The sequence below is a fragment of the Rutidosis leptorrhynchoides genome, chromosome 6, assembly GCF_046630445.1.
Source record: "Rutidosis leptorrhynchoides isolate AG116_Rl617_1_P2 chromosome 6, CSIRO_AGI_Rlap_v1, whole genome shotgun sequence".
In the NCBI taxonomy this organism is placed as follows: Eukaryota; Viridiplantae; Streptophyta; class Magnoliopsida; order Asterales; family Asteraceae; genus Rutidosis; species Rutidosis leptorrhynchoides.
In genome coordinates this window covers 369317629-369343827 of record NC_092338.1, presented here as the reverse complement: position 1 = coordinate 369343827, position 26199 = coordinate 369317629, and the positions used below count along the sequence as shown (strand labels likewise).

The 26199-nt window shown below is 34.0% G+C and overlaps 2 protein-coding genes across 2 annotated transcripts; both read left to right on the top strand.

The window, feature by feature from the left end:
• Window positions 1-11690: 11690 nt before the first annotated feature.
• Window positions 11691-12617, top strand: LOC139854886 (uncharacterized). Its single transcript, XM_071844159.1, has one exon. The coding sequence runs from the start codon at window positions 11691-11693 to the stop codon at window positions 12615-12617; it is 927 nt and encodes a 308-aa protein (XP_071700260.1).
• A 1095-nt stretch (window positions 12618-13712) lies between these two features.
• LOC139854885 (uncharacterized) lies at window positions 13713-14270 on the top strand. Its single transcript, XM_071844157.1, has one exon. The coding sequence runs from the start codon at window positions 13713-13715 to the stop codon at window positions 14268-14270; it is 558 nt and encodes a 185-aa protein (XP_071700258.1).
• Window positions 14271-26199: the final 11929 nt, after the last annotated feature.

Sequence of the window (26199 nt, the reverse complement as noted above, 5' to 3'; positions counted from 1 at the left end):
TTATTAATATGTATTTACTTCTTTCAATAAAATGAATAAACAATCATTGTAACCAATCATATTGGACGATAATGGAAATGATTAAATACCACAAAGATTGTTGTTTATAAGAAAGCCTTGAGACGCATTTGACTGAGATCTAAATGTTCTATGGTTAAATATCCTTTGAATATTTTTGGTACAACTCTAATTATATATACTTATAGTACAAACTAAATTCATTTTGAAAACTAATATAAGTTTAATGGATAAAAAGGATTCACGTTGAGAGTTAATGGTTTAAGGTTAAGGAATTGCTATTTAAGGTTTACGGTTTATGGTTTACAGTTTAGAATTTAGGGTTTAGGGTTGAGATTTTAGAATTTATACTTTACGGTTTAGGGTTTATGATTTAGTGTATAGGGTTAACGGTTTAGTGTTTAGGATTAAGGGTTTAGAGTTTAGACTATAGAGTTTAGGGTTTAGTTTTTAGAATTTATGGTATAGGGTTTAGGGTTTTATGATTTATGATTTAGGGTTTAGTGTTTAGGGTTTACATATAGGGTTTAGTGTTTAGTGTATAGAGTTTAGTTTATAGGGTATAGGTGTTAGAGTTTAGGGTTTAGGGTTTAAATTTTAGAATTTATGATTTAGGGTTTAGAGTATAGTGTTAAAGGTTTAAGGTTTAGTGTGTAAGGTTAAGGGTTTAGATATAGGATTTAGGGTTTAGTGTATGTGGTTTAGGGTTTAAGGTTTAGTGTTTAGGGTTTATGGTTTAGATTTTATAATTTAAGGTTTAAGGTTTGGGATATATGGTTTAGGGCTTAAGGTTTTGTTTATACAATTTATGGTTTAGAGCATATATATAGTGTTTAGGGTTTAGTGTATAGGATTTAGGATTTAGGTTTATGGTTTATGGTTTATGGTTTAGTGTATAGGGTTTAGGGTATATGGTTTAGCGTTTGGGGTTTAAGGTTTAAAGTTTAGGTAAGAATGTATATGGTTCAATTTTTCTTTCATTCGTTAAGCCACCTTTTATCTAAAAGAGATTGATGCTTAAGGTTTAGGGTTTAAGGTTTAGTGTGTAAGTTTAAGGGTTGATGGTTTAGGGTTGATTTAGGGTTTATGGTTTAGAAATTGGGTTTAGGGTTTAGAGTTTTGTGTATAGGGTTTAGGTTTAGTGTTTAGGGGTTTATGGTTTAGACTTTAAGGTTTAGATTTTAGAATTTATGATTTAAGGTTTAGGATATAGAGTTTCAGGTTTAGGGTTTTGTTTTTACAATTTATGGTTTAGAGTATAAATATAGGGTTTAGGGTTTAATGTATAGGATTTAGGGTTTAGGGTTTAGTGTACAGGGTTTAGAGTTTAAGGTTTAGGGTTTATAGTTTAGGGTTTATGGTTTAGGGTTTAGAGTTTAGGGTTTAGAGTTTAGGATTTTGAGGTTTAGAGTTTAGGATTTAGTGTGTAGGGTATAGCGTTGGTGGTCTAGGGTTGATTTAGGTTTGATAGTTTAGGGTTTAGATATAGGGTTTTGCGTTTAGAGTTTAGTGTTTAGGGTTTATTGTTTACAGGGCTGGGTTTTGGGTTTAGATTTTAGAATTTATGATGTAGGGTTTAGGTTATAGGGTTTAGGATTGATTGATTAGCATTTAAGGTTTAGGGTTTAGTATGTTTAAGGTTAAGATTTAGGGTTTAGGTTTAGGGTTTAGTGTTTAGGGAGCGAGATATGTTGATGAAGCTAAAAGTTAAAGTACAATTTGGGTATCTTTTAACCCATTTGATTCCTGTCTTTTACCCATATGTTCCAATTGACCCATTAAACTAATTTAAGATTAAAACTTCTTTAATCAACCCATATTAGACAAAACATAATCCAATTGACCCAATCTCAATTAATTTGACAATGTGGTCTAAACTGTCACCCTTCTATCATGTTTAATTGTTCATATCGTTCACACAGATAAGAACAATTGATATTTCTCTAAACTCAATACAATTAGCACTTAATACATTTGTTTATAGTACTTCAACTTAAAAGTTTACATATTGATCAACGTTGTTTTGTTGAATGATTAATCTACAACAACTTCCCAAACATTTTGTTCGTGAACAGTTTAAGAAAACAGTGAAAAAGAGGAATGCATGTATCAACTGTAGCGGCGCTGAATTAAAAGTTAAAATTACCTAAAAAGGTGATATAGGATTCATAAGCAGTGGCTGGCCTTCAATAATGTAGCAATTAAATTTAAAACATGATAATTTCATTTGCTTCACTGTAATACAACAAGCTTATTGGTATTTAACGATTTATGATGAAGAAATGTGCTTGACCAAGTTTGAAGATGAAGTAACACATACCAATAATACATCAACCCACCTTAAACGACTAACAATGGCACTACACATGCGTTTTCCATCTTGCATCAAACACATTATAGATACTGATATGCATCAACTGATATTTTCCTTTGTCTACACACATCATATATAATTACAATGTTTCGTTCAATATTATGTTAATGTTAATATTACTATACCCATTTTTATTTCAGTTTTAGAAACTTGGGAAGTCCGGGTGATCACACTTGCCAAACCAACATTGATGTCCATTACACGTATCAGAATAATCCTATCGCTAATGATGAAAATAATGAAAATGACAACAACCCAGGTTTAATTTACTTGGGACATCAAAGTGATGAAGAATTGGATCCTGAATCTGATACATAGTAAATGAATGAAGAAAACTGACCTGCACAGCCCAAACGACTGAAAAGTTGTCTTTCCTGTACCAGGCGAACATACTTAGGTACGCAGCCTTTTCAATTTCAATGAAAAGTATTTTTCGTTATTTAATTCTAAGTTTAATGGGAATTCGTATTTATTAACTTTCGAAAGATCATCAAATAAACAAACTTTTTAATCATAATCAAAAAAGCATGAATGATATGGATGAACAATTGGAACATAAATACATAATCAATTGATCAAAAGCGTAGCAATTTCAAACAAAATATTAAACCGCAAATAACACTAATATAAAACTCCAAGATATAACTTATGGTAGCTTAGTAACCATTGAATAATTTAGAATGTAATTGAGTTTTATGATATGCCAATCGATGAATGATGGTAATTTTGATATGCTACAGATCTTATCATTAAACACAAGTTGCAACTAAACAACTAAAATGTATTATCATATGTTTGTATAATCTAATTCTTCTGCATATTAAAAAAATTGCCAATATAAATATATTACAAATAGTATTCTTATGGAAACATCAACTTCATATTGATCATCTTCTATTGTAAAATTGTTTAGATAACCAAATTCAAAGCAAAATAACAAATACAATATAATATGATATTAATAAATGATTTCACCCTTTAATAATCCCTTTAATAATCCCGCGAAATTGCAGGTCTTTAACTAGTATTTATATATTACAATGAACGTAATATGTATATTTCATTGAATCAACTGAATGTAATATTTATATATTCAATAATACGAGTAATTTTATTTAAGAAAAAGTTATCACAAAATTTTAAAACATTTCTTTTAAAATTAAGAATTATAAATTTATTAAAGAAAAAGCCTTCTGAAAATGAACTAAAAATATACAAAAATAATAAAAGTAACTAAAATGGAAAATAAGGGTGAAAAAAAGAAAAATGAAAGGTAGGAACGAAGATGGGTCAAACAAACCACCAATATATATTTTAATAAGGTTTTGTTTGTTTACCTCATAATTTAATGGTTCATCACTGACTGTTAAACTTTCGGCATTCAGTGTGTTTATTTTTGACTTCTGAAGTTCAATATACAGTGTCAATCCATTCTGAATTAAAAAAACCCTCTTAACCATGAAACACCTATGTATTTTCAATAATATACTATTTAAATTATATCTTAAACACTTATCAAACAAGTATTTTAAATATTTTATAAATGTAAAACCTTAATAACGTAAATTACTTCATTTATATTGTTTTTTTCATAATAATTATCAAACAAGTTATTGTCATTCAGAACCAAATACGTTCAAAACTTTTAAATAATTTAGATTATAAACCATTCAACATTTAATCATTATTTTTATTAAATGCACCTTAAAGTTATTTATAAAATTTATGAACATAAATATATCATAGTAAAATAAATCAAAATTATATTCCAGATGCGATTTAAATGAACAGACTAAATATATTTTTGAACCAAACTACATATCAAAAGTGAATATCAGAGTATTAAGATAAAGATTAATAACAAATTCTCTAAAAAATGAAAATCAACGTAATAACAAGAAGAAAAAAAACCTTATACATCAAGAATAATAACCAATTAAAGGTCCACCATAATTATATTAACGAGAACAAATAGATGACGAAACAATTGATGATTTTTCATTAAACAAATGCGTACATATATACTTTGAAGTATATCAATCTATAAAATTCAAGTATCTCTACAATATAAGAAAGCTATATCAATCTATAAAATTCAAGTATCTCTACATAATGTAAATGATAACGATAATACGCATAATGATGTGTATCAAAAACACACATTATTGACAAACGTTCCGTCTGGAACATAACCAATATGAGCGATCCAGGGTGAAGAACCTCTTCCCGGCCCTACTTTGGTAAACCGTCCAGAAGGATATTCATGTGCACATGATGTGTGCGAGGTGGCGTACAAAATATTATTATTTTTATTACAAAATACGATACAAATTACACAAGTTTTAATTATATATTTATGGAATATACCTAAACCTTGCTATAACACTTATATGCAGTGTACCTAATCGTAGAGTAGTATAGTTTTTAGTAAGTCCGGTTCGTTCCACATGGAGCTAGTTGATTACGTACTATATTTTTATACAACTATATTTATACAAAATATATAATTATATATAGGTAGTAATATTATTATAAAGGGGGGTTTTACCGTTTAATGATCGGTTTGTCGACTTTATATTTTTTAGCGTAAAGATAAATGACAATAATTAAAGTGCGTAAAATAAATAACGATAAATAAATGGCGATAAATAAAATAACAGTAAATAAAATTGCGATAGAATATGAAATAAAATAATTATGTTTATTTAAACTTCCGTAATCATGAAGTTTGACGTTTTGATTTTAAGTTATTACTCTGGGTTAATTGTCCTTTGTCCTGGTTTATTTGATACGTCTATCTAGTTTTTGTCCATAATAGTCCGTCGGTCATAAATATAAAGTGCGAGTGTCCTCGTCAAATTACCCTTATACCCGAAGTCAAATATTCCAACTAATTAAGGATTAAAACTGTGACTCAGTTATCACTTCTGTCAACAATTACACCAGTTATCACTGTATGTAATTCACCCCTGTTTTGATTAGACATGAATATTAATTTACCCACTTGATCAGTTTGAATAATCAATTGCCTAACTCGAATAATTAATTAAATGATTATAATAGATTTCGTATGAACGTCACTAAATAGGACAACCATAATCATTATTAATTATTAGGTTAATTAATTTGAAGATAGGTTCGACAGACTCCAATGAGTTGTCACTCGATTAGACAATACCCCCCATCTATTAATAGTTAATAGTCCAATTTTCACAAGTGTCGTTCTTTTGCCCAAACCCTAATTATGGTCCAAAGTTCAAAAACTCCGTCTTAATATTTAGTCCAACATCACGATTACTTCTGCTTAAATAAGCATAATAATAACTTAGTTATGAGACATTAATTTAAAAAGGAAGAACATAGCTTACAGTGATTATTTATAGCGTAGCGTTACCCGAACAGAGTTTCGACTTTAAAACCCGTAAAACATTTCTTACAATAACCTTATTATTATTATTATTATTATTATTATTATTATTATTATTATTATTATTATTATTATTATTATTATTATTATTAAATTAAACTTAAAATTATATATATATTTATATATATATATATATATATATATATATATATATATATATATATATATATATATATATATATATATATATATATCGATAAATTGAAAGAAAGGAAAAGAAAAAGGTGTACAAAACTCGGCAGATTTCGTGGCCTTTTATAGGCAACTTGTGAAACTGTGTGCTCCGCGACTGCGGTATGAATGTGCCTTGAACCTCCACGATTGCGGTGTACGGGAATCCAGCTCATCCATCAATTTAAACGTGAGCTGCTGTTAATTTTTTTAATATATAATATATATATATATATATATATATATATATATATATATATATATATATATATATAATTATTTATATATTATATTATATTCTTGTGCATAGTTGACTTGTACTTTCAGCTCCATTAAGTCGTACTTTCAGCTCCGTTAAGTCGTATTTATATATTATATTATATTCTTGTGCATAGTTGACTTGTACTGAGTGCACTATGGCTTTAGTGGCACTTTTCCAACTTTAGTGGCACTTTTTCTTCAATTCTTTAATCTTCGTGCTTCATCTTCGCATTTATTTATTTAAACAATTACAACTTAAAAATAGAATAATTACAACTAAAAACTTTACATATTTGGATGATATTGCGACTAAATATATGTTCGTTTGGAGCAATATCAAATATCCCCACACTTGAACGTTGCTTGTCCTCAAGCAATACAGAACTCGAAATTAAATCACACTTCACTCGAATCACTTTTTATTCTCACACTTTAAACATCAGTGATTTTGATATAGCGGTATGAACAATGATAGTAACGATGTGGTTTACAGTCCCACATGACTATGAAAATTTAGATCCTTTAAGAAAATTGGATCTTTATGAAAACATTTGATCTTTTGAAAATTCATTCTAGCTTTTACCCTAGACAAGTTTTCTGGAATAACCCTTCACCGGTGTTTGCAAAATATTTTTGTGGGTTTTGTGGGTTTCAGATTTGAAAATTTTAGCTCAAAACTTGCGGTTTTGTGTCTCTCACTTGCTAACCTTGTATTAGGAAAGCAACATGTCCAGTATACTTGCTCCGTATATTAAGTTTTGGTAAACTACTGTCCGGTTGTAAAGGAAAGCGTTGAACAAGCAATTATTAAGGCAATGTCTAATGACATGCAGATAATCATGGTCCACAACGTGTCGAATGCAGTTACTATCCTTTGTAGGAGAAATAGTAAAGATCACCCTATAATTTTTTTCGGTCTGGCACAAGGTCCTGTCTTTGACCATGCTATGCAACCACCGTTCTTACGGTTGACACCCGATTTGGTTCAGGTGACCTAATGAATTATGATGAATTCTCAGGATTTTACGTTCAATGGTAATGAACGCATTGAAAATAGGTTTTCAGAAAACAAATCGGTTTTAATTTGATCAAAATATTTTCTCGTTCAAGCTCGAGTTTAGATATCATTGAATTCCATGAGTTTGTAATTCTTAATCTTTAAGGTCAATCTCAAGGATTGAGTAATATCAGACTTAAAAGCTGATTTTTAATCTTTAAGGAGATTATCCTTTCTGGGGGTCTGATTCATTAGTTTTATCAAGCTAATTTTCACGGCACCCTCTCCATTTTACGTGACAGATCCTCTCATGGTTAGGATAAGTCTGACCACTTGGCGACCCTGTTTGATGCTGAGGTCCGTGGATTTCCTACTGATTTTAGAGATGACTTTTCTAGATTTTTCGTCAACCTACAGCTAGTCTGGACGACAACTTCTTGACCTAAATCAAGAAATGCGTGTCTTTTTCGAAAGACTTTACTTTCTTTTAATGATGGAATTGATTTATCGTGTAGATTCATCTTTTCTTTCATCTTTTTATTACAATTTTACGGGTAAAACAGTTAATTTAGTCCAAAACAAAAGCACATGCAATAACTTTACAGAAACATGTGATAGATAGTTTTTTAATTGAATAACTTGGTACATTCTCCCTACACTTGACTTTTATTTATTTCTTTCTTTGCCTTTTTATTCTCCTCTTTTCCATTTTAAATGAATTCAAGTATTTTAGGTTGTTTCTCAATTTATGTCCTTTCCGAGGTAATGATAATTTCGGTATTAACACCTAGTTTTTATCGTTTATAAATATGTATAAATATGATTTTGAATTCATTTAGTTGAATTTTTTTTCAAATTTTCACAAAATTTTGCAAATAAACCAAGTGCAAACCCGAGAGAATTTATAACCCTTCCCCACACTTGAGATCTTGCAATGCCCTCATTTGCAAGAAATCAGTAAAAATTTAAATTCATGAGGGTGATTAGCGTAGAAAAATGATTAAAATTACCGAGTTTGCAAACATATTGTTTTATAACACATTTGATGTTTGTCTTGTCGTCAAAATTAGTAGCTTTTGCTGAACTTAATACCAGTATTTGAAAGTGCGCTGTTTTACCCTGTTTTGTATATAACATAAAATACAAACATATACATACAAATTTTTGAAGTTTGGTATATAACCCCACGTTCATATAATATTTTTGGCATACTTTAGATCAATAATATTAAAATAATGATAACAAAATTTTTCGTCCCGTCCTTGGGTAAAGCAATTTCAGTTCTACGACCTAGTGTTTAACTCATGACGAATTATGGTCCAAAGTTCAATAACCCCGTCTTAATATTTAGTCCAACATCACGATTACTTCGGCTTAAATAAGCATAATAATAACTTAGTTACGAGATATTAATTTAAAAAGGAAGAACATAGCTTACAGTGATTATTTATAACGTAACGTTACCCGGACAGAGTTTCGACTTTAAAACCCATAAAACATTTCTTACAATAACCTTATTATTATTATTATTATTATTATTATTATTATTATTATTATTATTATTATTATTATTATTATTATTATTATTATTATAATTACTATTATTATTATTAAATTAAACTTAAAATTATAATATATATATATATATATATATATATATATATATATATATATATATATCGATAGATTGAAACAAAGGAAAAGAAACAGGTGTACAAAACTCGGCAGATTTCGTGGCCTTTTATAGGCAACTTATGACACTGTGTGCTTCGCGACTGCAGTATGAATGTGCCTTGAACCTCCGCGATTGAGGAGTACGGGAATCCAGCTCATCCATCAATTTAAACGTGGGCTGCTGTTAATTTTTTAATATATAATATATATAATTATTTATATATTATATTATATTCTTGTGCATAGTTGACTTGTACTTTCAGCTCCGTTGAGTCGTATGTTGTTACTCGGTTTATGTCTTCGTTCCGAATTTTCGAACGCCTTTTCGTACGCTTAAATATCTTGTACTTTATGTTTCGCAACTTGTAATTTGCACAAAAAATAATTTTCCTTAACTCCCAAAATCCGCGCAAGTCTTTAACTCACTTTTAGTGGCACTTTTGAGTGCACTATGGCTTTAGTGGCACTTTTTCTTCAATTATTTAATCTTCGTGCTTCGTCTTCGCATTTATTTATTTAAACGATTACAACTTAAAAATAGAATAATTACAACTAAAAACTTTATATATTTGGATGATATTGCGACTAAATATATTTTGGTTTGAGCAATATCAGCACACCCGGGAAATAGCGTCCCGGACAAAGGCTGGTCGTGACATCACATGAGCCCATCCTACCCGTACAAGTGTGCAAGCCACCGGCACCACTTACCCGGGTACAAAGCACCGAGTGACTACGAATCATATTTTCACATCAAGGCCTACTCAACCAAACACACCGGTCACCCGACAATCTTTACAAGATCATTACGAAGAGACACGAACCAGTTACAATCTACCCGGCCAAGAGGATACCGTGAAGAAGCACTTGAAATAAACATCAGGTAAAATCTTCTTACCTAAGCCAAGGGCAAGAACGTCGTCCGTCATGCTATAGTCGGATCCATCATACCGTCTCGGAACAACTGCACCATTCCAAGGTAGGTGCTCTGTCCCGAAATGAACATTTGGTCCCGGAATAAACACACGGTATCTGGTGAAAGGGACAGGTGCCGCGTCAGCTCTCGAATCTGGTGAAGTTTGTTATAACCATGAAAGAGATATGTGTCACATCATCATTCCCTCATAACACCTATAAATACATGCACAAGATCATTCATTACACAACACTCGATGTATTAATGTTACTCTACCCAAATCTATTACAGTAACACTATCCAGCTAAAAATACAACTCCGATAGAGATTTTGGTCGATATCGGAGTTAGCTTTTACTCTAAGATATTAACTTACTCGACCAAATCGAATAAGGTTAATCCCATTGATTGTTTAACGCCCTTGGATGTGACAACCCGGAAATTTTCGACCAAATTTAAACTTTATCTTTATATTACTCCGACATGATAAGCAAAGTTTGTTAAGTTGAATTTCAAAAAATTTAAACTGTGTTCATACATTCATTTGACCTTGACCAAATTCCGACAATTCACGAACTATTATAAAAATGAATATGATTATATATGTATATATCTATATGTATATATTATAACTTGAAAATGTTAACAAAGTATTAGATGTATAATACTTTACATGAACGTATTTGTTTCAATATATGTTTAACGTATTTATCGAAGGAATTAAAAGATAATATCAAATGATTGAATTATAAGATACATTATGATTATGATTACGGGTCTCTGTTATGAGGTCCACGTTAATTTAAGAAATCGTTTCTTTTTAACGGTATTCGGAATAATTAGTAAAGTAATATACCATTGAGAACAAAATGTCAAATAATGAGAATTAGACAAAAGTTAGTGGAAGACTAAATTTCATAATAATTGATTGATTTAGTTTCAAATGAACAAAAACGTTTTTCGATATATACTACAACTTGATTATTTAAAATGTCTTTGTTTAAATAACGTGAGTTGGATATATAAATAACTTGCAACGTATATAATGATACGCATACCCGATTGGCTCGTGTTGCGCATCACACTTGCACCGTGCGCATACCCTCCGCGCTTCTGCACTCTTAGCACAAGTAAAAGTGCGCTATGTGCGCCAACTAGATGATGGCGCGCGGGAAAAAGGTGACGTGTCCTGTACTTGTCACGGCCTCTGTACGAAAGGCCGAAAGGTAGGAAAAAAGGTAGTAGTACTGTTCCCTGGTCCCCTCCATGAGGTTACCAGGCAGTACAGGCGAAAAAGTAACGTAGAACACGTGGCTCCAATGAACGAACAGCACTGTAGCTATAAATAACGGACTCGAATCACAAGGCGGGGGCTGGTTCCTTTCAGAAAATTGCACACATACTATATTTAGTGTATTCGTACGGATCACTAACGCTGTCTATACAGCGCCACTCTTACCCGCACTACCGGACTTATAGCACTTAACTAGACATCCTTGATATACAGGTAACATTCCTCGAACATAAATCCTACCCTATTGCGCGAGCCATCAAGGATCGGACTACCCGCTGATGGTGGGTCTAACGTTTAACCACCCCTGTTGAGATCATCATCTCGCAAGGGGTTATTCACGGTACTCCGGACCGGAGAGTTAAACTCAATTGACCCTTAAATCCCCCTTATTGATATCAAGCATGGACCGAACCCGACCCAATTATTCTATGCTTGATCATTTGGCGCCATCCGTGGGACATACAAGTTAAAAGGTTTTGATTTGATCTTTTTTCTATATATCCACTTCTCATTTATTTTTTCTATACAGGCACCTGTCGCGAAAAAATAAGTGTATTCAATGGCCAACTGCCTACCGCAGCAAGGAACGAAGCGCAAAGCCAGCACCGCCGGAGGCTCGGCGACAATGGAGATATCATTTCCCGCCACACAGGCATTCAACACTTCCTGCGCACCAATTGTAGTGCAGGGATACCTGCCAGAGTCAGGGCACGACGTCAAGCGCCTTCATATAGACAACAGCAGTAGTGTTGATATCATGTACGAGCATTGCTTCCGACAGCTACCCACAATAGTGAGGCGAACTATTAAACCTCCAACTATGGCCTTGTTGGGATTTTCCAGAGAGTCAGCGTGGCCCATCGAAATCTTGGATTTAAAGCTAGAGCTGAGAGACAGCAGAGATAGATCAAAGAGGTGCACCGAGAGCATAAAGTTCTGCATTGTACGCTCGTACTCTAGGTACAACGCTATACTGGGAAGGACTTCCATTCAGAAATTTGGCGCTATACCATCCACAATTCATGGGATGGTCCGATTCCTGACGGATCAAGGAGTTGCCACACTTGAGTCAACGCTACTGGACGCTTTGTACACATCCATTAATGATAAGGGAAGCGCTACTCTCGAAGAAAAAGGCGCGAATGAATGGTGGGTTATAGTCAATCCCGAGTATCCGAAACAGAAGGTAAAAATAGGGGGAAGCCTCAAAAAGGAGACTAAGGAAAAGCTGAGGAATATCCTCATCGCTAACTCTGATGTATTTTGTTGGCACGATGCTGACATGACTGGAGTACCACGAGAGATAGCGCAGCATCACCTCTGCGCCAGCATCAATCTGACCCCAATCAAACAAAAGAAGCAGCCAATGGCCCCAGAAAGAAGCGAATGGCTGCGGAGAGAAGTGGATAAGCTGGTTAAAGCCAACATACTGCGCAAAGTAAACTATCAGACATGGGTAGCCAATCATGTGCTGGTAGCCAAGTAGGATGGAACATGGCGGCTTTGCATTGATTTCAAAGACATCAACAAAGCTTGCCCTAAAGATAACTATCCTTTGCCAGAAATTGACCGGAAGGTAGAGTCGCTTGCTGGTTTTAGCTTTAAGTGCTTCCTAGACGCCTACAAAGGATATCATCAAATACAAATGGTGGATGAGGATGAAGAGAAAACCGCGTTCCACACAGACCAAGGGATCTACTGTTATACCAAGATGCCCTTTGGATTAAAGAATGCGGGCGCTACATATCAATGCACTATCGATACAGCATTCGCTAAGCAGATAGGGCGCAACCTTGAGGCGTATGTCGACGACCTCGTCATTAAAAGAAACGCGGAGGAACAGTTGTTGGCCGACATACTTGAAACGTTTAACACGCTACGAAGCATCAACATGAAGCTCAAACCGGCCAAGTGCAGCTTTGGAGAAGAAGAAGAAAGGAACTTTTTGGGGCACATTGTGACTCTGAGAGGAATCAAGGCTAACCCAAAGAAGATAGAGGCGATTGAAAAAATGCCCTCCCCTAAAACAAAGAAGCATGTTCAAAGCCTCAACAGGAAGTTAGCCACATTAACGCGATTCTTGTCCAAGGCCGCTGAAAGATCACTACCATTTTTTAACACTTTGAAGGACTGCGCTAAGAAGTCGGCTTTTAAGTGGACTGACGAGGCAGAAAAGGCATTCCAGGAGATGAAGGCGCTCCTAAAAGACCTCCCGACGCTAACAGCACCGATTGCAATCGAAACTCTGATACTTTATCTTGCGGTATCTAGGGAGGCTGTTAGTTCTGTCTTAGTTGCTGAACGAGGGAGCGGCCAGATGCCAATTTACTTCGTCAGCAAAGCACTGTCAGGAAGCGAACTAAATTATTGCCCCATCGAAAAACTTGTGTACGTGCTTGTCGTCACCGCACGACGCTTGCGCAGGTACTTCCAAGCACATCCGATAACGGTACTCACTGATCAACCTATCCGGCAGTTACTCTACAAGCCCGAGATATCAGGTAGGCTGACCAAATGGGCCATAGAGCTAGGTGAACATGAGATCTCATACTGCGCTAGAAGCGCTATCAAGGGGTAAGTGATGGCTGACTATTTGGCCGAAACGGCCACCGACATGCCGGCAATTGACGACCCTGAGCAACTTCCCGCGCCACCACTCGAACTGTGGGAGCTCTATACCGACGGTGCGGCAAGCTCTGAAGGTGCCGGCGCGGGATTAATCCTCATCGGCCCGCATCAAGAAGAGCATACATATGCGCTACGATTTAACTTTAAGGTGACAAACAATGAGGCGGAGTATGAAACGCTGCTAGCAGGAATGCACATAGCCCGAGAGCTGGGAATCAAAAAGCTGCAAGCTTACGTGGATTCACAGCTTGTCGCCAATCAGATAAACGGTACCTTCGACGCCAACGACAAATCCATGCAAACATACCTGGCTCTGGTTCATTCTCTCGCCGACGCGTTCACCGACTTCAGAATCAGCCAAATTTCAAGGAGCCAGAACAAGCAGGCAGATGTGCTCAGCAAACTGGCGGCCCTCACCTTCAAGCACCTAGAAAAGAAAATATTAGTAGAGCAAATCTTCACGAAGTCCACAGAGCCCGAAAAAACGATCGCATCCATTGAAGAAGAATAAGCGACTTGGATGACAGATATCATAGAATTCCTGAATACCGGATCTTTACCGGAGGGAGAGAAGGAAGCGATGAAGACCAGGGTGAATTCACCAAACTACGAGTTGCGAGGAGAAATTTTATATCGAAAGTCCTATTTAGGTGCATCTCTGCGCTGCGTGGGACCTAAAGAGGCTTCCATGATCATTGATGAGGTTCACAAGGGATCCTGCGGGTTACACTCCGGGTGGAGGACAGTAACCGAGCGTATTGAGCGGCTAGGGTATTATTGGCCTCGAATGTACGCAGACATAGCTGAAAGGGTCAGAGTTTGCCAGGAATGTCAGTTGCACGCGCCCGTCAGCAGAGCTCCTCAACATTCCATGATACCTATTGTATCACCGTGGCTATTTTGTAAATGGGCCATCGACATAGTGGGACCTTTCCCGAAGGGCGCTGGAAATGCCGAATACCTGGTGGTAGCAATCGGCTTCTTCACCAAGTGGGTGGAAGCAAAGCCATTGCGCACTATTACCAGTAAGCAAGTTAGCCATTGTGTGCAGGTTCGGCGTACCTAACGAGATTGTTAGCGATAACGGCACAAAAGTTGAAGGTAATCCCTTCCGTAGCTGGTGCCAAGATCTAAATATCAAGCAGCGCTTCACCTCTGTTGCGCATATATATATATATATATATATATATATATATATATATATATATATATATATATATATATATATATATATACCCTCAGGCCAATGGTCAATGTGAGGTCACCAACAGAGATATTGTGCATGCCATCAAGGCAAGATTGGGGATGAAGCGCAGTGGATGGGTAGATGAGTTACCCAAAGTCCTATAGGCGCACAGAACGACGCACAAGAATAGCACAGGAGAAATACCATTCAGTCTGGTGTACGGCTCAGAGGCGGTTTCCAACAGAAAGAATCTTGTCATACAGCGAAGGCAAGAACGACGAAAGATTGCGCACTAACCTGAACTACGCAGAAGAGCGCAGAGAGATGGCGACCATCAGAGAAGCCGCCAACAAGCAACGCATTGCCAAGTATTACGATAAGTGCGTAAGGGAAATAATGTACAAGGTGGGAGACCTTGTGTGGCACGAAAACCAAACGAGCAGGGCCCAAAACACTGGAAAGTTGGGGCCGAATTGGGAAGGGCCCTATAGGGTCGTGGGAATCGGTAACACCGGAACTTACAAACTGGCAGAGCTTAAGGGAAATCCAATTAAGCGGACCTGGTATGCTACCACGCTTAAAAAATGCTACATGTGATATAGAAAATAGGAGACTTGATCAATCACCTACTTTGTCTAGACTTGCTTGTAATTACTAAAAAACGCGCCTTTGTAGGTCGACCGTGTACTGCACTATTGTAAACTCATTTTTCGATTATATTAAAGCATAAAGTCATTTTCAGTTAAGATTTCATGTGCCTCTCAGAGCTGAATACCTTTATGATTTGAACTGCACTCGCACAGTAAAATACTAGCGCGTTCCTACCTACTTAAGGGATGACTTTCCCTAGCTCCCGTGCGGCAGAAGTCTGTTTGGCGACAGACTAGACTTATTACCGGAGAGCGACGGTCATTGGGTTGACCTAGTTCCACTTGAGCAGACCTAGGGATCTGCAAGTCATGACTCTAACCAATAAAGCGTTGGTCGCGTTTGACCACAGTCCCAAGCTGACGCTTGGAGGACTCTACGGCGTGATTACAGGCGCGCAACCTAAGTGTGTGTTGAGTGCACATCAACACACACAAAGGTTAGCGACGGCATGCCGAGAGTATAAAACAACGATAATTAACAAGTAATGAAACAAGAACACGATAATACAGTTTCAATTTATTACAAAAAATACACATGATACAAAATGTTACACGCGTCGTAATGCTTTGTTATATTACAAAACAAGACTACAACTTAGAATCTATCAACTCTTGTGCCGAAATTCGCGGGTTTCGCGACAACTCCTCAAACCGAGGAATGGGGATATGATATAGCGCCCTGCAAGCCTCCCTAGCAATTTTTCGCGCCCCGGGAATGAGGCAGTCTCGAACAGCCTTGGGAAGAATAGTGGGCACCTGAATGTGTTCCTTTATGATATCCCAAAAGTACAGGCGCTCGATATCTTGTATAGCTTTCAGAGCATTCTCATACCGATCATTTACAGCAGCGCTATTTAAAGCGTGATCCACTATACGTGGTAGACCTTCCTTCAGCACTTCGAACTCATGAGCAGCCGATCTCGCTCGCTGTTCTGATTCGGTACATTGCGCGGTAGCACCGAATGGTTTCCTCGTGATCGTTATTCTGACTCCTAGCGCGATCCAGTTGTTGCTGAATTTTATTGTTTGCTTGATGTGCCTTGTCGAGCTTGGCACAGAAATGCATTATGGTATCTCTCATCACGCCGAATTCATCATCGGAAAGCTCGCTACCCGGCCTGGGGTTTTGGACCCCTTTGTCTTTGGAAGAACCCGCCGAGTTCGAGCGCTGCCTTTCGACAGAGGAGCCACTGTCGATCTGAATGGGAGACGGATGAGGCCTATCCGCGCACCTCTTCGCGCTATCACCACGCTCATCATCTGCGTCAGAATAATAACGATTAAGGTAAGGCCAAAATACGAACAAAATAAAGTAACGAAGGAAATGAGCAGCACACCAGTACGAGCGCTCTTTGAGGAGGAAGAAGCAAAAGGTCTTTTGCGCTTCTTCGAAACAGGCGCGTCACGAGATGGAGGAATGACTTTCCCACGAGGGCATCGCTTGGGCAAGTCAGCGTATTGAGCCGCAACTCTCTTCTTCTTTTTCTTGTGCGAAGGGCCAGAGGTAGAAGCTGCGGCTACAGGACGCTTTGTAGAAAATCCTTTTCCTAAAGGCATACGATCTACCACTACAGAAGGAGAAGAAGAGAACTCGAGGTACTCGGCAAAAGAAATCGCTGTCAACAAAGGGATAAGAGCGTTAGGGAAGATAAAGAATAAAAGAGGGTAAAGAGTTTGCATACCTTGCAAATGACGACTGAAGTGAGGGTAGTAGTTGGGATCCGGCCAATGTTTCGATATCCCTCCAGTATACAATACGTTATTGCAATACGCACGTAAGGGAAGTACGCGACCTATGCACTTATCTAACATCGACCTCTCGCTTGAACTCAAAGGCGGCACCACGTTTAAACTATCATCAAAACTATATTGCCAGGCACTCGCATTCGAGAACTTCAACGGAATGAATGTGTCATCCACAAAGAAGTAGCGCTCTTTCCAGTCGCGCAGAATCTCCTCCAAGGGAGCGCCGGTGAAGCGAACATTGTCATGGAAAGAGAACCAACCTATATCGAGCCGCTCAAACGAAAAAATGTTCTTGAACAAATTTACGGTAGGAATAAAGTCATGCTCCCTACACCACATCTGAAAAATAACAAGACGACAGGTGCTATCAGGATCCAGCTGCCCCACCCCAATATTGAAATGGGAAAGTATACGCAAGATGAAGTTCGTGGGCGGAATGCGCATATTCCCCCACTCGAAAACCACACTATAAATAGCCACCTTTCCGCTAGGAGCGCGGTTGGCCCGGTCTAAGCGATCAGGAACTGTAGGCGATAGAGATCTCATAGGAGGATAGCGCTTGGAGATATGCGCTACATATTCGGCAGTGATGGATGAAGGAATAGAACCGACGTTAGAAAATTCAGCGCGATAAGCCATAATGGGAGAAAGGAGAGTGAAAAGTGAAAAATGAATGAAGAATGTTCTATTTATATGAAGGAAAGGGACAACCATGACGGATCTTGACCGTACACGTGTCAGAAGAGAATTTAATGCAACGTGATGGGTGATGTGACGACTGTCATGTCACACCTGTCAGAGAATTTAAAATAGTTGAGTTCGACACCATGCGCAATTCTTGCGCATAATATCGAACTGGGGGGACTTAATGATACGCATACCCGATTGGCTCGTGTTGCGCATCACACTTGCACCGTACGTAAACCCTCCGCGCTTCTGCACTCTTGGCGTAAGTAAAAGTGCGCTATGTGCGCCAACTAGATGATGGTGCGCGGGAAGAAGGTGACGTGTCCTGTACTTGTCACGGCCTCTGTACGAAAGGCCGACATGCAGGAAAAAAGGTAGTAGTACTGTTCCCTGGTCCCCTCCATGAGGTTACCAGGCAGTACAGGCAAAAAAGTAACGTAGAACACGTGGTTCCAATGAACGAACATCACTGTAGCTATAAATAACGGACTCGAATTACAAGGCAGGGGCCTGTTCCTTTCAGAAAATTACACACATACTATTTTTAGTGTATTCGTATGGATCAGTCGCACTGTCTATAAAACGCCACTCTTACCTACGCTACTGAACTTATAGCACTTCACTAGACATCCTTGATATACAAGTAACGTTCCTCGAACATAAGTCCTACCCTATTGCGCGAGCCATCAAGGACCGGACTACCAGCTGATGGTGGGTCTAACGTTTAACCACCCATGTTGAGATGATCATCTAGCAAAGGGTTATTCACGGTACTCCGGACCGGAGAGTTAAACTCAATTGACCCTTAAATCCCCCCTTATTGATGTCAAGCATGGACCGAACCCGACCCGATTATTCTATGCTTGATCATTTAAAACGTGTTTAGACATATTAAATATACTTGATTTCAAATTAATTAAGTAAACAATAGTAACACTCAATTAGTGATTCAATTAATATTTGGATATGTTAATTAGTATGTTTAAGAAGTTAAAATAAACGTTAGTACATAAATGAACTATATCTAGTTAAGTTTTAAAAGGAAAACGTTATATGATATAATGATTTTCTATTATGTAAAGGATCTAAATTATACTTTGAAATATAGTTAGCATTTGAAAAACTAAATATTATATTATTAAATAAATATTTCTAATATATAAAAATTAATATTTCTAAATGAATATGTATGTATATGTATATATATATATATATATATATATATGTATATATATATATATATATATATATATATATATATATATTTAACAAAATGATAAAATATAATATTAACCTTAATATATAAATATTTTGATTTAAAAATACTATTTTATATATATATGTATATATATATCGAAACAACGATTTAAAGAAGCAAATGATCAAAACACTCAAATGAATAAGTTACACTTTGAGTGAGATTATTTTTCATTGATTTGAGTCTTGTTATGTATAAATGTACATTACGCGAAACATAAAGTACTAGTTTTCTAAGCGTACAAAAATTCGTTCGAGAAACTGAAACCGGGACATAAGTCGAGTGACAAAAAATACAAGATAACTATACATGTAAATATAATATAATATATAATTAATTATATAATTTAAATATATTATATATATAATAATAATATAAAAACTGTCGGCAGCCCACGTTTTTCATCATGGATGAACTGGGACAGGAACCTCCGCGATTGCGGAGGTGTATGCTTGAAAAGTACCACGATCGCGGAGCTCCACAGACAAAAAATTCCTTTAAATATCGAACGCGTTTTGGATTTAATTCATAATTCATATATCGATCAATCTCTCTGATCTCTATATTACTCCATATTTATTTTATTTATTTTATTATTTATATTAATTATTATTATTAATCCAAATATTATTATTAATAGTATTAATATTATTATTAGTATTATACATAAAATATTACGACGAGGTCATGAGAGAGTTATTTCAAAACGGGTTTTTCGAGCTGGATATAGCTAAGGAAATTATGGGTTATAGCTATGGAGGTCATGGGTAATATTCATGGGTATGCTCATGAGGTCAAACTAGTGTTTATCATCTCCGTTGCGTCTACGTACTTTTTCTGCAATATTGAATCACAATATTGATACGTAAGCACTCATAACTTAACTTTTATATATTAATAGTGTATCCCTGACTAGTGCTCGAGTATATAGGATTATGCATGCTTGTATGCTTAATATTGTCGTTAGATAGTTTATGATAAATCACAAATTTGATACATATGAGACTGAGATAAGGTATATGATATGCATGTCGTTGGAAAGCTGGCGAAAAATTAATAACTTTTCATTTAGAAAGCGTATGATTTTGATTAACGGATTAAAAGATATCGTCAATTGAATTATCTATAATTTTAAGTATTATTGTTAAAATTATTATTATTATCGTTATCGTTATCGTTATCGTTATCGTTATCATTATCGTTATCGATATTGTTATCGTTATCGTTATCGTTATTGTCGTTATTATCGTCATTATTATTATCTAATAATCAATATTATTATTATTATTATTATTATTATTATTATTATTATTATTATTATTATTATTATTATTATTATTATTATTATTATTATTATTATATTATTATTATTATTATTACTATTATTATTATTATTATTATTATTATAATTATTAACATTGATATTATAACTGAAATTATCATTATTATTAAAAATTAACATTTTTATAAAAACTATCATTTTATTATTTTTATCATTATTATTATTAAAAGTATCATTGATATTAAAATTAGCACTTTTATTAAAATTATCATTTTTAATAGAAATATCATTTTTATTATAAAATATTATCATTATTATCATATTATGATTATTGTTATTAAAAATTATCATTTTTGATAGAATTATTTTTATAACATATTATTATTATTATTATTATTATTATTATTATTATTATTATTATTATTATTATTATTATTATTATTATTATTATTATTATTATTATTATTATGATAATTATTATATATAGTAAATATTGTTATTAAGATAAATTATATTTTTACTAATATTAAAGTATCGATACTATCAATTATCATTTAAAATATATCATTTTTATTAAAACTATCATTCTATTAAAAATTACTATTATTATTAAAAATTATCATTTTTATTAGAATATATTATTATTAAAAAGTATAGAATTTAAAACTATGGTTTTATTTAAAATTATCGTTACTATCAATTTTATTAGTATTATTAATATCATCATTATTATTACCATTATTATTTATATTATAATACTTTTAATAACATTATCGTTATTATTATTATCATTATTATTATTATAAAATAATACAACTTTTACTCATTATTATTATTATCAGTATATCAAATAAATATGTGATAAAAAGATATTTTTACCACACGTAACATAATTACATTAATAATACATACTACTATATTTTTATGATATTAAGTGAACTTTATTACTTGAGATATATAAAAGTATATTTTTATCATATATAAATTTTAATATAAATTTTATTTATTAATAAATGACTTATATTATTTACTCTAATAAAATCTGATAAATATATTTAAATATATAAAACGACTATATTTAAGTTATATAATAAACATGAATAGATTTTGTTTTTGGGTCACATTGACTTTTGTTGACTTTTGCATATCGATCTCGAGCATTAGGATTGTGATACACTACGACTTGACCTAAATTGTTAAACAGATATTGACCAACATATAAATATATATATATATATATATATATATATATATATATATACATTTAATATAAGTTCGTGAATCCGAGGCCAACCTTGCACTTGTTCAATGCCATCATATGCATAATTACTACGAAATACAGTATTGTGAGTTTCATTACTCCCTTTTTATATATATTTTTGGGACTGAGAATACATGCGCTGCTTTTATAACTGTTTTACGAAATAGACACAAGTACTTGAAACTAAATTCTACGGTATAATTATTATACTGGATATCACCCTTTTAGCTTGGTAGCCTAAGAATTTGGGAACAGACCTCCAAATTGACGCGAATCCTGAAGATAGATCTATGGACTTTGACACGTCCCATCCGGGTTACGGATGCTTTAGTACTTCGATTTTATATACAGATGAGTGTACCTGTATATTGGGGATATTCTAGATGCATTATTTAATGTCGGTTACCAGGTGTTCACCATATGAATGATTTTTAATTCGCAGGTTATGCGTACTATTTTGTACTCGGGTTACGTGTACAATTAAATATCTAAAATCTTGTGGTCTATTAAAGTGAAGAAAATGAATGTTTATGATAAACTAATGAACTCACCAACCTTTTGGTTGACACTTGAAAGCATGTTTATTCTCAGGTATTAAAGAAATCTTTCGTTGTGCATTTGCTCATTTTAAAGATATTACTTGGAGTCAGTCATGGCATATTTCAAAAGACGTTGCATTCAAGTCGTTGAGTTCAATAAAGATTACGATTAAGGAAATGACAGATTAGGTCATTTATAGTTGGATATTATGAAATGATATGCATGCCCATCAACTTTCGATGTAATGAAAGTTTATCTTTTAAAACGAATGCAATGTTTGTAAAATGTATCATATAGAGGTAAAATACCTTGTAATGTAATCATATATTATTATATTCGTCCTTATGGATTTGGACGGGTCGTCTCATTGGAATCCAGATTCCAAATCGGGGTTCACACAGTTATTAGAGTTAAAACATTCGATTCACTCTTTTTTCACAAACCAAGCTCTCAAATCTGAATCCACTTCATCAAGAACGATTTTAGTTTGATCAGATAATATCCATATATAAAAGATACACTATATCGTTTCTTAATAGGGTCCGCAGTCGAATCGGAAGGTGAGCAGACGTTGAGACTGTCCTAGAAATAATCAAAAAGTACCCGTAGAAGGTCTTTGATGAAGATTTCTGCAATATGAAAACAAGAAGACATGTGTAGAAGTCTGACTTTTTCACGTGAAACTTTCTCACGTACGAAATGGATGTCTAACTCGATATGTTTTATGCGCTGATGTTGGATAGTATTACTCGACATAAAGATATCACTAACATTATCGCAATAGACAACGGTTGATTTAGAGGATTATGTTCTAAAGTGAAGGTTGGTTTATTAAGTTTTTCTTGCTATGATCCCATAATATATGATGAATCAATTGATGATTTCTCGCATTAAATACATACAAGAGTATATACCTAACTCTCCACAATACAAGGAAGCTATATCAATCTATACAATTCAAATATCTCTACATATATAATGTAAATGATAATATTAATATATAAAAGATGCACTATATCATTTCCTAATAGGATCCCGCAGTCAAATTGGTAGGTGAGCGGACGTTGAGATTGTCCTAAAAATAATCAGAGTATCCGTGAAAGGCCTTTAATGAAGATATCTGCAATTTGAAAATGAGAAGGCATGTGTAGAACTCTAATTTGTCCACGTGAAACTTCCTCACGTACGAAACGAATGTCGATCTAGATCGATATGTTTTGTGCGTTGATGTTGTATAGGATTACTCGACATAAAGATATCACCAACATTATCGCAGTTGACAATGATTGATTTAGAAGATTATGTTGTTCCAAGTGCAGATTGGTATATTGAGTTTTCTGGCTCTGATACCATAAAAGATGATGAATCAAATGATGATCTTTTATTAAATTGATACGTATATATATAAAATAGCATGTACCTAACTCTCTACAATACAAGAAAACTATATCAATCTATACAATTCAAATATCTCTACATAATGTAAATGATAATATCTATATACCAAAAATACATTATCGTTTCCTAATAAAAACTGATAACATATACATGCATACAACATATAAAATTAAAACACACGCAAATTAAAATTCAAATTCATACAAGATCGAAGTAAGTAGTTGAGGAAAGATGAAAACATTTACTCAAATTTGAAACAAATTTAAATTATACTCCTAGTTGTTTAAGAAAAGAATTTTGTTAACAACAACCTTTAAAGGTGCCGTTTCACTATACATAGCGACTACCAATTACTTTTTAATTGACGAATATAAAATTTTATAATAATATAAAGCATGTTAACAACAACCTATGAGTTGTCGTTAGTAAAATCCTAAAAAAATGAACACGCTAGTATTACGTTTAATTCGAGTTCGTGTTCAAGTTTGTTTGAATGCATGTGTATTGATTCGAGTTCGTGTTCTAGTTTGTATGAATGTTGTGTATGTATATGTTTGGTGTAATGAATGTGATGATATGAAGATGAATATATGAAGTTGTATGAATATCAATCTGAATTAGTTCAATTATGTGCTAGAAATACAAATGTGAGTGAATTGGTTACAATGTGAGGTTGAGAGGAAAAACTTAGGTATGTGTATTCCAATGTAGGGGAGTTGTTTACAAATGGTTAAAGGCTTGGTTTCTAGGCTACAAGAAAAATTATTTATATTCCCTCAATTCTGGTACAAATTACATCTATATTCGGAAATAACAAAAAACAATAGGTTTGTCAAGCATAAGTAATCTAGAACAAAATTCAAACTTATATTCTTCAGAGGGGCAATTTTTCATATTAAATTAACATTAAGGGCATGTTTAGCAGCAAGTTTTTTGAAGCTTTTAGCTTTTATGGAAAAAACTCTTATCAAATAAAAATTTTCGTTTATTTACAAAAGCTTAAAGCTTTTGGTGGAATGAAAAAGCTTCATTCTGAAACGCTATAAAAGAAGCATTTAAAAAAATAGCGGAGCTTTTTGATCTTTAATTTACTTAAGTACCCATACTCATATACTCCATTGTTCCACGTAAAAATAATGCAATAAGGATAAAGATATATCCATTATAAAATAATATTGAATTAATGTCAGCCATATGTGAAATGACCCGTCCATATTACTATAAACGCAGTACATTCTCATTGGTCCCATAGCTAGGTATTTGACCTCTATATGATACGTTTTAGAAAATATTGCATTCGTTTCATAAAAAGCACATCATTATTATACATAATGCATGTTTTAAACAAGTGGGCGATTATTTAAGAAATAATCCCCAAAATACATCGGTTTCCAAATACTACACATGTGACGTAACAGTCGAATATAATACATGACAAAGGTTTTATTGAATGCAACACTTTATTTAAATAAAAGTATGAGACTCCATGCACAGCTTCCTCAAATAATGCAACAGCGGAAGACTTTCTTAAGGACCTGAGAATAAACATGCGTAAACAGTCAACACAAAGGTTGGTGAGATATATAGGTTTATCATCGATATAAATATAGACCACAAGATTTCATAGTTATAAATATATGTACACTCGCAAGTGTATAAAAGTATTCTATAAGTTGTTGAGTGCTTCGGTAACCATACTTAATAATTAATGTAGCATATTCCCTTTAGTATGAAATCTCCCTACACTGTACCAAGTGTAGTAAAAACGAAGTATTATGCAATCGTTTACGATACTAGAGCGACTAGCCCGGTTGGGGTTGTCAAACCCGATAGATCTATCAATAGGATTGGCGTATACATGTTCTTACAACATGTAAATATTAGTTACCAAGCTATTAGGGAAGATATGCAAGGTGGTACAACTCAACGTAGAATATATTTTAAGTGCTTGTGTCCATAGCGTAAAACATAAAATGCATGTATTCTCATCCCAAAATATTTTTGTAGTTTAAAAATGGGACTATATACTCACGGTAGTAAAAGTATATTAATAATAAGTTTTCAACTTATTAAAAATATGGCCGTCGTCCTTGGATTCACGAACCTATAACAATAATAACGATTCAGATAATAATACGACATATGAATAAAATAAAGTAAGTTCATAGAATACTTATATAATAATTTTTAACATTTTATGTTAGTAGTCCATTGTTAGTAGTCCTTTGTTAGTAGTCCGAAAAGTCCAATAATCGGTATATATATATACATATATAATCTTAGAATTACCCCCACGACGTATTGTATACGTATTGTCTTTGCATAAACCCAGATACGTATTATATACGTATTATCTTAGAATTAACTAAGACGTATTGTGTACGTATTGTCTTAGGATTTATCAAAACGTATTGTATACTTATTGTGTTAGG